Here is a 17,723-nt window from a genome sequence, read left to right on the forward strand (position 1 = left end):
TGGTAGAGAAAGCCTAAGACACTTCTGTGAAACAAAGAAACAAGGCTGTCACCTCCAAGGGACAGTCTACAGTAACTGGTTCTAGGTGTTTACAGAGAGCACACAGTGAGGGCAGAGTGAAACGTTAAGAGGAGGCCATACCTGGGTCTATCCAGTGATATTTGAAAAAAATACTAACAGAGACTTCTGGGAGGCTCAGTTAGCTAAGCATCCAGACTCTTGATTTCAGCTCAGGTCATGATTTCATGGTCATGAGATCAAGCCCCACATAGGGCTCCTCACTGAGCATGAAGCCTGCTTATGATTCTCTCCCTCTCTCTCTCCCTCTGCCCTTCTCACACGCACGCGCTTTCTTGCTCTCTCAAAAAAAAACCAAAACGAAAACAAAAAACAAAAAACTAACAATATATGCACAAAGCTTGTATACAGTGAAAAATAAGTCTCCCTCCTTCCCCACTCCCCAGCCACCCAGGGCCCCTCACCAAAGACAACCACTCTTCAGTTCCTCATGTATTCTTCCAGAGGTAATCAATCAGCTTGCTTCAGTCTCAGATGGAGATACCACTGGTGGCAACACTTTCAGGACTAAAACGTAAGTTTGCCAAGCAACTAAGCTATGCCAGAGGCCCTTAGGGACTATGAAAAGAACAGGGCAGCCAGAGGGTAAGATATTGCCTTGCAAAAGCCTCCACGAAGGTACAGATTTCCTCCTGGCTCTTATGCTCCTTTGCCCCTTGGCCAACCACATCTAGGCAATAATTCTGTACAATATACTTCCCTTTCACGTATGCCAGTTCACCCAGAACTCCTCCTCAGAGAAGCCATTAACAGGAATGATCCCTGGGACGTTATATCAGGCTGACCACCAGGCCCTTAGCAGGAGACAAAAACAAGAACAACCATCAAACTTGCCTCAGCAGAGGCCGGGCAATAGGGCAAAAATCATACAAGTCTCTAGGTCATCATCTTTCTAGGGACAGTATGCAAGAGGGGCGCCTGGGTGGCTCAGTCGGTTAAGCGGCTGACTTCGGCTCAGGTCATGATCTCGCGGTCCGTGAGTTCAAGCCCCGCATCGGGCTCTGTGCTGACAGCCCAGGGCCTGGAGCCTGTTTCGGATTCTGTGTCTCCCTCTCTCTGACCCTCCCCCGTTCATGCTCTGTCTCTCTCTGTCTCAAAAATAAATAAACGTTAAAAAAAAAAAACAAAAGAACGCAAGGGAGGATGAAGCAAAACACAGGTGGTCTCTGAAAGACTTGACTCAAAAGACTAAGTGACTACCCACAGAAAATTACAAGACACCCTTAACCAAAGCTAGGCTTACAACAAAACTCCCTCAAAAGCTTTCAGGTTCTATCTTCTGCTCCCTTTCTTCTTCTGTAAGGAATTTAAATATGTCACAAATGCGTAGCCTCGATGTCAAATCTGGACCAGATATGTACTCTGGTATTCCCTGGGGATTTCACATAAAAATGTGGACTTTTGGCTTCTCTTGTAATAGGAGATGATGACACTAGAGCCACACTCACTCATGACAACAGGCTGAGTAGCAGCTGCTCCCCATGAACACATGAACACTCCAGTTTGACACAGGCACACCGTTCCATGTTGCTCACACTGACTGTTCCCTACCTGGCCCTGAAAACACCTTTGAGTTGGAGACCCCTGGCCAGTGACCAACACGGGAGGCTGATAAATTGGTAGGCACATCAGCTGACAAACAGCAGGACTCTCTCATTCACAAGTACTTATGAAACACGCTCTACATGCCAGGAACTGTGCTGGGGGCTGGTACACAAGGAGGAATGAGGAATGCGTTTTCTGCCCCCACCCCCCACCCCCAGCTCTGGGAATTTCTAACCCTGGTGGGAAGGTAAGACTTACACAAAAGGCTCTGGGAGTTGAGCATGCCAGACTCACTGTGCCTAGTGTTCAAGGAATGCCTCAGCAAAGAGTTGGGAACTGAACATAACTGTTACCATTTCTCAGCTTTCACATATCCCTTCATTCAACTAGCATTTATTGGTGTCCATGTTATACTCAGCATTATGCTGGAGATATAAAATAAGCACAGGCCATGTCCTTGAGAAGCTCATATTAAATAAGAGACAAAATAACTAACCAGGATAAAGTATGCTAAATTCTATAATCAAAGTGTTGCTATGGGGATACAGATGAGGAGGTATGACACAAGACTCACTGAAGAAGGCAGCTGTGAAGCTTAACTAGGAAACTAAGGAGAGGGGACTCTGAGCAAAAGCACTGGCTGAGACACTAACAGGAGTCATGTTTAGAGGATCATGTGGACCAGTTTATCAAGAGCAAAGGGTACATGTGGGTAACAATGGAGAACATAATTAAAGTGGTAGGACAAGGATACACTGTGATAGGCACAGAACATCAGGACAACTAACATATTTGGAATTTATTCAGCAGCAGCTAGGGGGTGCCACTGATGGCTTTTTAGAAAGACTCTTCTCCAATCAGGACTACATTTAGGAAGACTGCAAAGGGCAGTGGTACACAATGTCCTAGAGGAACATTGCATATAGGGTATAGAAGGAGGCTCCCATAAGAACTCAGAAGCAGGAAAACAAGGGAAGCAATAAGACTACATCAGAAAGATACTGCAGAGGCTTGCCAAAAAATCTAAGACAATAGCATTTCTCTGAAAAGACTCCTCAGTTGTTTTTTCTTTTTCTTTTTTTTTTTTTTTTTTTTTTTTTTTACCAATTCAGACCAGTCTTCCCCACAAATAATAAGGTTTTACCCTATTTGTTTCATTCAGAGATGTAAGGCACAATCTACAATTATGGTACTCAGGTTTTGTTTAAACATCAGCTTGAGATCAATATAAAAACGGGTAGTAGGGGCGCCTGGGTGGCGCAGTCGGTTAAGCGTCCGACTTCAGCCAGGTCACGATCTCGCAGTCCGTGAGTTCGAGCCCCGCGTCAGGCTCTGGGCTGATGGCTCGGAGCCTGGAGCCTGTTTCCGATTCTGTGTCTCCCTCTCTCTCTGCCCCTCCCCCGTTCATGCTCTGTCTCTCTCTGTCCCAAAAATAAAAATAAAAAATGTTGGAAAAAAAAAAAAAATTAAAAAAAAAAACAACGGGTAGTAGCTTCAAGGGCTTTTTCCCCACTCGCACCCCCACTGCTACACTGAACTAGTTGTCAATCTCAAAGAGAGTCAACTTGAACACAAAATCCAGGTGAGTGTATTTGACTGTGCCTGCCTGACCTTGCACAAGGACCAGAAATGGGCATACAAATCAGAAAAAAAGCTGTGACAGAAGTCAAAATTCCCCTAACAAGCTAATTGCTTCATGTCTGGCTGAAGAGAAGGCAAGAGATGAGGAAAACATACTGTCAGAGGGCCCCAGGCAGACTCTGGACAGCCAGCCCTGCTCCATTACATCCCCATGTCAGACAATGGCCAGGAAACAAGGCCCACTAGCCAGGGCAGCCAATTAAAGACAGCACCAGAAAGGTGAGAACTAAGCCAAGTAAGAAAGAAGATGGCAGAGACGCTTCAAAGTTCCCTGCTATTCATGACTTTTAGTTATTCAGCATGAGCTAGCTGTGACTACTGATATGAATAATCAACCAACAAAGGAGACAGACAATGATGTGATGGTCAACCCAACTTATCCTATAACCAACTCTTGGGTCAAGAAATAGAAACTACAGTTGTTGACATGACTGAAAATACAGAGAGGAAGCACTTTCCATTTGTATTCTCTCAATTCTCAAGACAGCTTCAAGAGTAGCTATTACTATTCCCATTCTACAGATCATGAAATTAAGGTTTAGAGAAAATAAGTAACTTGTCCATGATCTGACAGCTAGTAAGTAAACAGCAGAGTATGAAACCAAGTGAGCGGATTCCAGAATTTTTTAAACCTCTCTGACATACCATTCATTCCCTCACTCTTTTTTAGTGACGTATTACAGATTTTCTTGGATCACCAGATAAGGTCCACTGGTGCATTGGCCCCATTTTTACAGAACACACTCAGAACAGCCTGGCCTGAGCACTTTTTCTTTGTTTCTAAAATAGGGGGAAACTTCGTATCTATTTCCTCTGGGGTAAGATCAACAAGAAACTCACTTGAACATGAATGGGAAAGAAATCAGCATGACAGCCAAAAACCTCACCAGTGAGGGTTCTAAGATAAGGAATAAGGCAGTCAGTAGAGGTGGGGCCTTCTCTTTCCTTGGAGACTTTTTTCCCCTCCCTGGAGATTTTTTAACTGCAACAGCATCTTGCATCTTTATAAGGCTTTAAATAATGTTAACAACTTCTATGGCCACCCTCTGTGAACCCTCTGGCTTGAGTCTCAGCTCTACCAGTAATATCCTGATGGTTCTAAAAAAGGTATATAGCCCATTTCACTTCGCTGGAGTTCAATTTTGTCATCAGTAAAGCAAGAAGTCACCAAATCCAAAACTCAACCACTGGAAGATGACAGAACCTGAAGGCTATCTACTGACTCTTCACTCACCTAACCACAAACAGTCATTCCTTGGATCTGAAACAGACCCAGCCCTGATGTTTCCAATAAAATTGATATAAAGACCCCTAGAATGATCTCTTGCAACCCATAAATACCATGATTTCAGACTTGAGCAGCTGGGCCCAATGACAGAGACTGTGCTTCAGGAATACAATCAAACCCACTTCCCCATGACTAGGGATGGGGAGAGTCAAAAAAATCAACCTTAAATACCTTGCTTAGGAGCTTGCCCCTTAAGTTTCCAATGTCTGCTACCCACTGGATTCAAAGTGTGGCCAATCAATGTTGTCTGTATCGACTGTCCTACTTTATGTTACTTCCATTGAACTGAAGCCTGCTAGTTTTCTTGAGTATGGTCAGATGGCTGCTGACCCCTTTGGTCAGATGGCTGCTGACTCCCCTTGGGACCCTCACAGAAAAGAGAGAGGCAAAAGCATGAAACTATATACAGACATAAAGACATGCCCATTTAAAAGTCCACTGGTATGAGCCTTCCTCACATGACTTAAGAGAGGCATCTGTGATTCTTCTTTCAGTTTCTATAACTCCTTCCTGTCATAAGACAGAAGAGGCACACTACTTGCAAAAAGGCAAGTAGCAGGACATGGATCAGTTCACTGATGTGATATTCCTCTACCCGGAATGATAACAGGTAATGAAAAGGCACACCCACACCCTCAGTCAAGACACAGCCAACAAGCAGACCTCAGAAACATACCCCTTCCCATTTTTCTGTGGATAGGACTGTGACATGGGCTAAACATCAGACACTACCCAAAGGCTCCAACTTCTGGTACAGGAACACGTGAGCCAACACAGCAGACACAGCTGTGAAAAAAGAAGGCCAAGGAGGCATCAGAGAAACAGATGGTAAATGGAACACCTCAAAAGTCCCAAGATTTGGAGGAAAAGAATAACAGTAAAGAGTAATTCCAGCCCCTTTAAAAAGTCCAGGAAGGGGCGCCTGGGTGGCTCAGTTGGTTAAGCGTCCGACTTCGGCTCAGGTCACGATCTCGCGGTCCGTGAGTTCGAGCCCCGCGTCGGGCTCTGGGCTGATGGCTCAGAGCCTGGAGCCTGCTTCCGATTCTGTGTCTCCCTCTCTCTCTGCCCCTCCCCCATTCATGCTCTGTCTCTCTCTGTCTCAAAAATAAATAAAAAACATTTAAAAAATTAAAAAAAAAAAAAAAAAGAAGTCCAGGAAAAATTATTCCTCCTTCCACCTCCACACATATTCCATTTCTTCTCCAATTCTCTCAACAGCATTAGGTTTTGAACCAGACAATATGGAATAATTTCAGAAAGGGACAAAACAACTTCTGCTCTGAATTACTAGGAATAGCAGTAAGAAAAATAGAAATGAGATTCTTACTAATCCTCATGTTTACAAGCATCTAATGGCCAAGTTTCCTGAGCCTGCTACAGACTTTATGCAACAGGCTCAGCGATTAGAAACAGCTCACCTGGTTGGCAGATGGAACTAGGAGGGACATATTCACAGCTTAGACCCTCCTAAAGGCCAACCAGCTCAAATCTTTCCATGAAAGCCCTTAGCTATTGCCAGCCATCTCACAAGAAGTAAAATCAGACTAGGTGACAGGGACACTAGCCCTAAAGCATCCCATGCTGGAAAACTCAGCGAGCTCTTCAATAGCAGGATCTCTTTCCCACTTTAGTGTCCTCAACATCTTGAATTGGGCCTGGCACCTAGGAGGCCCTTGTGAAAAGAAGGTGAATGGTCAAATGTCCTGCTGATGACAACAGACTCCTGGTGAGAGGAGGATAGCACTCAACAACAGAAATCACTTTGGAGTCAAACTGGGTTTTAAGGTCAACAAACTTTTTGACCTTGGTCACATTACTTAACCTCACTGAGCTTATTTCTTCACCTGTAAAATGGGGTAACACCAACGATTTTATAAGGCTGATATCAAATATGCATGAGATAAAGTTCTCCCCTGGGGCGCCTGGGTGGCTCAGTCAGTTGAGCATCCGACTTTGGCTCAGGTCATGATCTCATGGTTCCTAAGTTCGAGCCCCACGTCAGGCTCTGTGCTGACAACTCGGAACCTGGAGCCTGTTTCAGATTCTGTGTTTCCCTCTCTCTCTCTGCCCCTCCCCTGCTAGCACTCTATCTCTCTCTCTCAAAAATAAATATTTAAAAAAAAATTTTTTTTTAACAAGTAAAAACAAAGTTTTACCCCTTTCACTAGTCTGGTGTTGGTGTGGTAATAGCTGGTCTTCTAGATATAAAACATGCCTTGGTGGCTGTTTTAGACGATGTATTTTCAATGAAGACAGTATCACCCCACTGCAAGGTGGGGGGGATTGATTCTTGGGTTAGAAAAATCTTAGATATTTTAAGTTTATGGTCCTCCAAAGGGCCACAGTACATAAACAGATACATAGAGTACAGGTGGTATTAAAATTTCACAGGGGGCGGCAGGGACAGGGGGGACAAATGGGACAAATGGGGGGGGGTGTCTCAAAAGGTGATAATGAACAAAAGGTTGACAATCACTTCATTAGATGTCTGAAGAGCTGACCCAGTTCCTTTAAGAACCTGACCATGCTGGCACCATGATCTCACAGGTCCAATCTCCAGAAATAAATGTTTGCTGCTTAAGCACCCAGTCTATGGTGTTCTGTTACAGCAGCCCGTAACTAAGAAGCTTCTCCATGCCTAAAACACCAAAATCAAGGGCACTGTAAACAGAACGAGGACAGACTTAGCCAACCAACACAATCACACCATTCTCCATGTGCTGCCTGGTGGAACCCAAAAGAACTACAAGTTTGAGCTGAACATAATTCTTTTGCTCCTGGATTCTGTCTCCAAGGTGGAAAATAGCACAAGAATGGATGCCAGGTGTAAGCCCTTCCTAAGTCAGTAAAATTCTGGGAGATTCTTCACATGTGTCCTGAGCAGCTTCTATCGTTTACAAGGTTTTTATCTCAAACTCAATTACTGTTGATGCTAGGAATCAGGGATTACCCAAAGCCCACGTGAATGGCAAGGGCTATTCCCCTCCTCCTCTACCCAGCAGTGAAGCCCTTGGTGAAAGAAAATGAAGAAAATGGTAGGATATTGCCCCTTTACACCACATGTAACTAAAACAAGAAGCTCTATGTTGTGAAAAACTAAGGCCTCCAGCTTAAGGCTAACTCAGAGAAGAATAAAGTATTCATCTTTGTTCAGAAAGAGAAAAGATTAGCCTCACAAGGACAGGTCTCCAAATTGACACCAAATCCAGGAGTTAGAGATGCCTGTGCTACAGAGCGTGGTCTAAGAGCCAGCTGAGGCCCCAGAGAAAAATCCCCAGGAACACATGACCAAGGGGCTAGCATTGTAAGAATGGTCAGATTAGCTCTCCTGAAAAGAGGCTTACTCCAAGAGACTGGCAGACAGCCTCTGCAGCACAACTTGACTCACTTAGGAAAGGACAGAAAATGAATGAAAAAGAAGACAGAAGTAGGATGAGGTCAGAGCATGAATCCACAAAGATAATGAACAGAAAACTGGAAGGCATATACCTATTTGGAAAAAGGTACAACATGCCTTTAGAGACTCATTTTTCAAAAAATATTCTCATTAATAGCAAATCTTCAATCTTTGATGGCATAAATATTTATTGTATTTCTAGGTCTTTAATGTGTTCCATTCATTTAATCATTCTTCCAAGTAAGTATCTGCATTTTTTTAAAGGATTTTACGTTTAAGTACAGTAATCTCTACACACAACATGGGGCTTGAACTCACAGCCCCAAGATGAGTCGGATGCTCCACCAACTGAGCCAGCCAAGTGCTCCAAGATTCCCATTTTTAGACAGTGGAAAACTGAGCCTAAGAGGTGACTTGTCCAAGGTCATATGGCTAATAAGTGATAGACTCAGATTCAAAACTAATGTTCACCACACACCAAAAATGTATTATGTCCACTTCAAAAGAACTGTTTACTCATCTGAAGACAAGCTAGCTAACAAGGTTGCTTAACCATACCATTTGGGGTTAAAAAAAAAAAAAAAGTACAGTATTATGTATTAATGAAGTTGATCGCTAACATAGTTCAAAAATGTCTCTGAAGACTATTTCAGATGTGGATTTTCAAAACTGCTTTGGACAGCGACATCACTTAAGTAAATCCACACTTCACCAGTCACACCTACATATACCACTCTAAAGGAAAACAACACTCAAGAAGCACTAGCATGTTTGTTACAAAACCCATTTTGTTGCTTTTCAGTTTTGCTTAATTAGTTTTTGTGTGTCAGTGAAACACACCAGGGCTCAAAGTTGTCCTCTGTAGAGAACTGAGTAATAAATAGCCTTCAAAGACATCAGGGAAGGCAAAGAAAGCAGGAATCCAAGAACAAGACAACTTTTCATTCTGGGTTACCACAGCTGTACTAATACATCCCCCATTCCCACCATCTGTAAAATGGGGGCAATAAGCCTTTTCTGTAGCCAATTTCATCATAACAACACATGTATCAATTAGCATATTAAGTTCATTAAATAACCCAAAGAAAAGCCAAAATAAACCCGACGTGGCAACACCCTCTTAAAAACCTAAGGGCCATGTTCTCAACTGATCCATGTTACACAAACATCAAACCTAATATCCTCCTACCCCAGCTCCTATCAAAATCCTATACAATCCCCAAATGTGGCTATATTTTCATCAGAAAATAAAGTAAGTTTGGGTGCTGTGAGAGGTAAAAAGACACACCAATATATACCAAAACATCTTTTACACTGTCCAAACAAACACTCTTAGTGTTTACAAACACATCACTTTCTTTTGTTAGCAAACCTGGAGGATTCGTTCTTCTGCCTACCCACTCTGGGTTAATCCTCCAAAGCAGTTTGTGGTTTTGTTTTATTGAGGTCAGAAAGCCAGATGAGCTTGAATCCAACTGACCACATACCGGTGGGGTGGGGTGTGTGGGTGGGGGGGGTGTGTGGGTGGGTGGGTGGGTGTGTGTGTGTGTGTGTGTGGCATCAACCGGTCCTCTAGCTTCTACTGTGAAAAGAAACCCCACACTGGCTTCTCTGGTGCCAGGCATTTCCTGACTCCTGTTCTTTCCCCGCCAGAACCCCATTTCAGGGGCTCAAATGTCAGTGGATTCCCTCCAGTCTTCTAAAGCGTAGAATCTCAAGGCAAGGATTTAAGGACCACGTGAATCAGAAACGCCGGGGAAGCACTGAAGGTGCCCATGCTCCACTTTAAATGAAATCAGTTACTAAAGCCCAGGGATGTACACAACTTCTTAGTTGATTTGAAAAACAACAAAGTCTGTAACCTGTACTTCAAAGGCAAGTCTTCGACCTACCAGGAAAAAGGAAAACACAAGATAGGAATGGAAACACGACGCGAGTAGAGGGCAATTCCATATGGTGAATTCTTGGCCTCTGCCAAGAACCAGAATTTCAACAAAGGGGCAGTTAAATGCAGAAACTGAGGGTGGGAGAAAGGGAACAGATGCAGAATCAAGAGCTAATCTCGGAATCCCCACCGCCTCATCTGGCACTTAATAAGAATTACTGGAAACTCTTTGAGCACAAAAGGTAGGGAAGGCGACTCCTGGGCTGAGGCCAGGGCCCACTTGGACGTCCCGTTTGGGAGGGACGAGATGTGCGTGTGACGGGGACAGGGAGGGGATGTGTAGGGACCCCGCAACAGTGCTGGGAAGGCGCCGGGGCCGCTGGTGGGAGGAGGCTCGGACAGCGCCCTGAGCCCCCCGCGCAGCTCCAGGGCCGAGTGGCCCTCACCGCCCCTACCTTCGGCTTCCCGCCCGGCAGCCGAGGGGCAGACACAACCCCCACAATTCCAGGCGGCTGCAGCGGCAACCGGCTCCCCATGCGCAGACGCCGCGGCGACCTTCTGAATCTGTGAGCGCGCACTTATTACGTCACTTCCCACCTCACCCAATTGCTGCCTTCCAGGATGACGAGCGGCCGCCTCCCTTTCTTTCCTGCTCTCTTAGCTCTTAAGCCCCGCCTCTCTCTCCCCCGCTTCTGTTAAGTCCCGCCCACTAACGCACACGTTTTGAGGCTGGTTTTCAGCTGTAACCCTTCGCCAGCGTGAGACGTCTGAAGGAGATCGCCGCGGGGCTGATTTTGCTTCCAAGCTAGACCAAAATGGGACTTCGAAGTTTCATTTCTGATTTTCCAATACTGTAATTTCTTTCTAGCGGAAGGAACATCAGAAGGAAACCAGCGGACATGAGAAGTAGAAATAAATTAAGCTGTTGCCACTCAGTGTGGAATAGATAAATCCGAGACTCTTAAACTGTAAATAGTCCTTTGAAAATTCCTGCAGAGAGGTCACCTATAAGTCGTCTACTTTATGTGCTTATGTATTGTGTGAATTAAAAACGACCAATTATTTTCAAAGTACCCTACAGCTCAAATGCTGCTAGAGCACTGAATATCTTATATGTGCCAGGTGTTGCATATATATATATATACATATATATATATATATATATATATATATATATATATATATATATATATATATTTCTCAAAACTTCCTGAGATCAGAACAGCCATCCGTTTTTTATAGGTGAGGAAGCTAAGGCTCAAAGAAGTTGAAGAACTTGTACAAAGTCATATAGTCAGGAAGTGGTAGAACTGGGAATGTAAGCCAGAGTTGAGTGCCTCCCAAAGTCCTGTTCTTTTTCTATAAGACCTTCCCCTTGACCAGAGTAGTTTAACCTGCTTAGTAAAATGGAGTGCTCCCTCAGGCCCTGAGAGTCCAGACAGTGATTCCTGGTCAATCATGAGTGGAGAAAAGTACAATCCAAACAAGCAGTGACTTTCCCCGAACAGGTATTCCCCAAGAGCAATCCACCTGTCTCAAGTTTGTGTTTTTTTTCTTCCATTTTTGAGGTATAATGTGGGCTTCTGGTAGTTAATATACTTTCTTGATTATGTTTACTTCAAACAGAAGGGAAATCGCACCCATGAGCAAACTTCGGTTTGCCTGGGGAAGGAGAACAAGCCTCTGGGCAATAGTGGAGTGGGTAGTGTCAGTTTTTAAGAAAGGTCTAGAGGGGCGCCTGAGTGGCTCAGTTGGTTGAGCCTCTGACTTCAGCTCAGGTCACGATCTCATGGTCTGTGAGTTCAAGCCCCGCGTAGGGCTCTGGGCTGATGGCCAAGAGCCTGGAACCTGCTTCTGATTCTGTGTCTCCCTCTCTCTCTGCTCCTCCCCCGTTCATGCTCTGTCTCTCTGTCTCAAAAATAAATAAACGTTAAAAAAAAATTTAAAAAAAAAAAAAAAAGGTCTACATAGGACACTTCCCTAGGACTGAGTGGGAAAGGACAGAGAACAGTTCACTTTTTCCATGGAACACCCAAGAGGCTAGCAAGAGTAGCCCAGCAATAATTCTAGCTTGTGTCACTTCCTAGTAGCATGAGGATAGATAATAAACGTTCAACAAATATCTATTACATCAGTGATAAATTACAGAATGAACATATAAAGTACAATCAAGCCTGACACATGTTATAAAAAGATACTAATAAAGTGCTACAAGAGTATTATGCTTATAAATAGAATAAGCTCAAATCTTATAATAGAATGAATAAATAAATGCATGGGCCAAGAAAAGAGTCCAGCTGGACACAGAGCTGCCAACATTCATAGGAACCTGGCTGCCTTCTTGGGACAGCTCTAATCAGTTGATGTGTAGGGGAAAGAGAAATTCTGAATCTCCCCAGGCCTCAAAACGAAAAGACCTGAGAACCTCCTTCCCAGGAGAATTAGCTCTGATCTCAAGCCTTCTCAGCTGCTAAAATCAATGTGCAGGACTGGACCTAAACAGCCCCTACTTTCATGGCCCCCAAACAAGAAGAACCACTGTAAAGGTGGGAAGTTTGAGGTCCAGGGATGGTGGGATGGTGGGTGGTGGGATCACAGAAATCTCTTCTCTGTTTCCATGTATTACTCTTGGAATTGAGCAGAAATAAGTTTAAATTTTTCTTTTAAATAAGTAAATGACAAACAAAAAGCCACCTCTTCTTGCAGCTCTATTGGAGAGCTTCCAAGATCCCTCTTCCACTCCCCAGAAGTGCAAAAGTTTGCAAGAGTACAGAGCCTGAGAAATTACCTTCAACCTGACCACCACCAATCAAAGGAAACCACAGCACCCATACCCAGAGCCCTGCTAGGCAAGAGATTTAGATGATCAATTAGCCTTCCTCAATGAGGAAAATGTGTTGAGTAGATCATTTCTCCTCTCATCAGCCTTTCTCAATTAAGCTCCCACAAACCTGATACCCAGTGTGTGAAAGCATTTCTGGCAGCAGGAATTGGCTCCCTGCTCCCTCTGGATTGGCCTAGAATATTGAGTATGGGGAGCAAGAGCCCCAGCTCTGTCTCATCATCAAATTGTCCTGTCCTGCTTCCTCTTCCTCTCTGCACCCCTCCCACTCAGCTTTCACCATACACTTTAAATCCTTCTGCCAGAAATCCTTCCTGAACTCCAGACATTTTATTCACTTGAACATGAGTACCAAACTACATGCCAGCTGTTGGCTATGGGGATATAGCTGTGAAATAGTACCACCGGGTTCTTACCCTTAAAGAGCTAGGGTTAGATGAGAGATACAGAAATGTAAACAGATCAAATCAACACAGTCAAACAAGGACTATAAAACAGAAATATTAACAGAACTATAAGAATTGGCCCACTTAGGGGCACCTGGGTGGCTCAGTCCATTGAGTGTCCCACTTTGGCTCAGGTCATGATCTCGCAATTCGTGCCGGGCCTGGAGCCTGCTTCGGTTCTGTGTCTCCCTCTCTCTCTCTGCCCCTCCCCTGCTCTCACTCTCTCTCTCAAAGGTAAATAAACATTTAAAAAAAAAGAATAGGCCCACTCAGTTCACACGGCTGTCTTTGTTTCCAAATCCCTTATGTGAGTAAAACTCTTCCCCATTCATCATCTTGTTTGCTCCAGACAGCCCTGTGAGACAGGGCAAATTTTATTCCCATTTTACAGATACAGCAAAACTCTTTGAACTCATCAGATCTGTGCTGCCCAATATGATAGCCAACAGTCACGTGCAGTATTTAGGTTTAAATTAATTAAAGTGAAATAAAATTTAAAACTCAGTTCCTGAATCACACTAGCCTCTTTTCAAGTGCTCAAGAACCACATGTGAATAATGTCAACTGTATCAGACAGCATGGATTATAGAACATTTCTGTCATCACAGAAAGCTCTTTTGGACAACAGCACTTTAGACGTCCTGAAAGTCAGTCAAGGGCAGGGATGTGAATGAAGCCAGAGCTCTCAGTGTTCCCAGACAAGCTGAATAGAGCTGCCAACATGGATTAAGCAAGAAGCTGAGGGGCACTGCCAAGGAGACCAAGAGGAACTGGCCATCTGAACCAGGGTCCTCCACTTCTGGGCTGCACACAGATGGAGTGGGTAGCAGCAACCAAGGCAGAATGGAAACCAGATGATCTCTACACTGAAACCTGGGCACATCTCAGCCCATATAAGCAGCTTCCTTGGTGGAACTCCAGAATTCTAGGTATCTCTACCCCAAGAGACCTCAAGGACCCCAGTGACTATACTTTGCTCTGTCTCTGGTTCATTTCTGAAGGCCTCATTAGCAGAAAAAGAAAAATAACAAAATGCCGCCTGCAAAAGGGATATGAGGCCTCTGTATGGCAGCCTCTCACCTGCTAGAAGGCCTTGGCAGCTCCGCGGGGCTTCAGCCAGAAAAGGTCAGTAAATTTAAGCTGCAATTGCTCTCAGCTAAACAGGCGTCTCTGGTTCAAAGGAAAAGCACTCAAAAGAAGAGACCTAGAAGACAGGCAAGATTTCAAAGGGTTCTCACCAAAAAACTCCCACTGAGGCCAAAGCAAAACCCCAGAACCATGATTCTGTCTCCAGAAACACCTTCAACCACACACCTACTCAGGTACACAAACATGTGACACAAATGCCCTGCCTGCAGGCACCCACAAAGGCAGCAAACCACAGGAACACATATACACACAGGGCAAAGGTACAGCCCTGTTCCTGCTATCCACTGCTGCACAACAAAGCATCCCAAAACAATAATCATTTATTTAGCAGGTTGGGCAGGGCTTGGCAGGGAAGAATCAACCCTGCTCTGTGTACTGTCAGCTGGTATGGTTCAGTAAAGGCAAGATGCTCACTCACATGGCTGGAAGTTGATCCTGGCTGTCAGTTGGGACCTCAACTGGTGCTGTCAGCCAGGACACTGACAAGCGGCCTCTTTTAGTAGCTGCTTGGCCTCCTCACAGTTTGGTAGCTGGTTTCCAACAACGAGCATCCCAAGAGAACAAAACATAAAAGTGCCTGGTACTTTAATGATCTACCTTCAGAAGGGACATAGCATCATTTATGCCATATTCTGTTGGTTGAGAGACTCAGAGAGGTCTGTCCACATTTAAGGAGAAGGAAAGAGAGACCATCTGTCTATGGGAAAAGTTGACATATTGTAAAGAGAACACATGGGTTGGGATATATCGTTGCAGCCACCTCTGGAAAAGAGCCACAAGCCCCACACCCTGGCACAAACACCCACAGTCGTACACACATCTTACACATCCAAAGTCAAACACAGGACACAGACAAGTTTACACATGTACATAAATTAAAACATTCTGCATTTATACACATGAACACTGTCACACAATGGTATGGACTTTACCACAAATATATTTCTTACATAATTACACAATTAAATGTGTCTAGTGAAACATGAAAACATACCATATAGAGTATATTGAAAATCAATCAGAGACCATCAGGAAACCAGACTGGGAGCAGATGGAGTATAACCTAGGTGTGAGCTGTCCCTCACCCTGTTCCATTTCCCCACCAAGAACACATGGCTGCAGGTATCATAGAGATGATAGAGGAGAACATTAATCCCACACACCCCACAGCAGATAACCTGAAACCCCTCTTGAGCACTTCTTTCCTCCCAAGTCCCTGTCTTACCTCTGTCCCTCCATGAATCATTTTTTATCTTTTCTTTCCCTTGCATGGTACCCAGTCAGCCAGTTCACATATCCTTCTCCAGGATTTTCCCTCAAGCCTTCCTCACCCTTTGGTCATACAGAGCAGTTCAGGTTTGCCCAGATCCATGATAAAAGGCTGATGTAAAGAAAGACAGGCAGGGACAGGAGCTGGAACCAAGGTGGTCTGAAGACAGGCTATACTGTCATCTCTCCTTCTCATAGACCACCAGTCCTCTTGCTCTTGTCTGCATCACATCAAGATATCTGACTGGCCAATACAGTTTAACTTTACATTCTAAATTTGGGCTGAGTTAAGTTGACTGGAATAGTTCACTTCAGTCTCTGCCCACCCCCACGTACACACCTGGAAGACCCCTAAGAACAAGGCTACTGCAGGGCTGTTGTAGGGCAGCCTATGGGTCCTCTCCTGGTCCAATCTGTGCCGACCCCTACATAAGGGCCAGGGCTGCTTCTTCAAGCAGAGAGATGCAGAAGGGATGTTGTCTGCTACAGGATCCTGGGCATAACGGGTACAGTGACTGGCCATGCCTGCACATGCTAGCACAGTCCTGGGTCAGCAAGTCAATAAGGGGAGAACAACTCCTCTGACGCTGTCCCTAAAAAGGTTCCCAAGCACCAGAGCTTTGGGAGATCATGTGTGGACAATAAGGCTTGCTGTGTGGCATGACTCAGAACATTAGATCATCAAATCCAATACCACTGGGGCACCTGGGTGGCTCAGTAGGTTGAGCATCTGACTCTTGATTTTGGCTCAGGTCATGATCTTGCAGCTTTGTGGGTCCAAGCTCTGCATCAGGCCCTGCACTGGCAGCACAGAGCCTGCTTGGGATTCTCTCTCTCCCTCTCTGCCTCTCCCTCTCTCGTGCTGCCTCTGTTTCTCTCAAAATAAATAAACTTAAAAAAAAATTCAATATCACTGTCAGCAGAGAGCCTGGATTCAGGACTGTGGAGCAGTTTAAGAACCGGCTTCAGAATCGGACAGCTCAAATTTTTAACTTTTTTTTTTTTTTTTTTTTTTTTTTGGGACAGAGAGAGACAGAGCATGAATGGGGGAGGGGCAGAGAGAGAGGGAGACACAGATTCGGAGCTCCGAGCCATCAGCCCAGAGCCTGACGCGGGGCTCGAACTCACGGACCGCGAGACCGTGACCTGGCTGAAGTCAGACGCTTAACCGACTGCGCCACCCAGGCGCCCCGGGACAGCTCAAATTTTGACTGCTCCTCACTAGCTAAGCAAGTTGCTTTAACCCTAACCTACCTTACAGTGGTGTTTCCTTATCTGTAACATGGAGGTAATATTAGTATTTCCTTCAACAATTGTTATGGAGATTAAATGAGATAACATATGTAAAGCATTCAGCACAGTGCCTGACACAGTAAGTGCTGAATTGATCTTCTTCTCTCTTCTCTATTCTTCTCCATGCCTGTTGGTTACACATACATGGTGCTAGAAGCTGGGTAAAGTTAAATCACACACAAATACACATGTGGATCCTGCTTTATATCCCCACTTAGTATTCTAATTATTCCACTCCCAGACCTACACACATCTTATACATCATGCCCAGGCTATATATGAGCTTTTGCGGAAAGGGTGGAAGAAGAGGTATTACTCAGGCAGACAAACCCTTCCTCTTGTCACAAATAAGACACACATGAGGGGTGTCTGGGTGGCTCAGTCAGTGAAGAGTCCAACTTCAGCTCAGGTCATGATCTTGCAGTCTGTGGGTTCGAGCCCCGCATCGGGCTCTGTGCTGACAGCTCAGAGCCTGAAGCCTGCTTGGGATTCTGTGTCTCCCTCTCTCTCTGCCCTTCCCCGACTTGTGCTCTGTCTCTCTCAATCTCAAAAATAAATAAACATTTAAAAAAATTTTTAAACAAATAAGACACACATGAAATGAAAGGTATGGGAGTATCTCTGGAACAGAGGGTCTTGGGAGATCTTCTGGAGAAGGCATACTGTATTATCTGAGCTGGATGAAGATGACAAGCTGAATGTGGTTTTTCTCAGCAGCATCTTTATTGCTCCATATGTTGGAGCACACAATGGGCCAGCTCAGGCGACAAGGGGCCGGCCACACACAACTAATCATTCTTATTTGTTTAGCTAGTGTGGCTTCCCATCTCCCCATGGCCTCTACAGAGACACCCAGAGTGGGAGGCATTGGCACCAAGATCATTATGGAA

General features: G+C 44.7%; 1 protein-coding gene across 7 annotated transcripts in view; it reads right to left on the reverse strand.

The window, feature by feature from the left end:
* The window catches only part of SIL1 (SIL1 nucleotide exchange factor), a 288,817-nt gene that overhangs the window by 209,154 nt on the left and 61,940 nt on the right, over positions 1–17,723 (reverse strand). Inside the window, exon 1 of one of the 7 annotated variants that reach the window (XM_042936604.1) lies at positions 10,290–10,464. The exons of 4 other annotated variants lie outside the window; for them this stretch is intronic. In XM_042936604.1, coding sequence (XP_042792538.1) covers positions 10,290–10,370 — 81 coding nt within the window. In that variant the 5' untranslated portion in view covers positions 10,371–10,464. Of the gene's footprint in view, positions 1–10,289; positions 10,465–17,723 lie in introns of those variants that run through there. 2 more of the 7 variants (XM_042936658.1, XM_042936614.1) reach the window with 2 other exon arrangements.

Source organism: Panthera leo, chromosome A1 (assembly GCF_018350215.1).
Source record: "Panthera leo isolate Ple1 chromosome A1, P.leo_Ple1_pat1.1, whole genome shotgun sequence".
NCBI lineage: Eukaryota > Metazoa > Chordata > Mammalia > Carnivora > Felidae > Panthera > Panthera leo.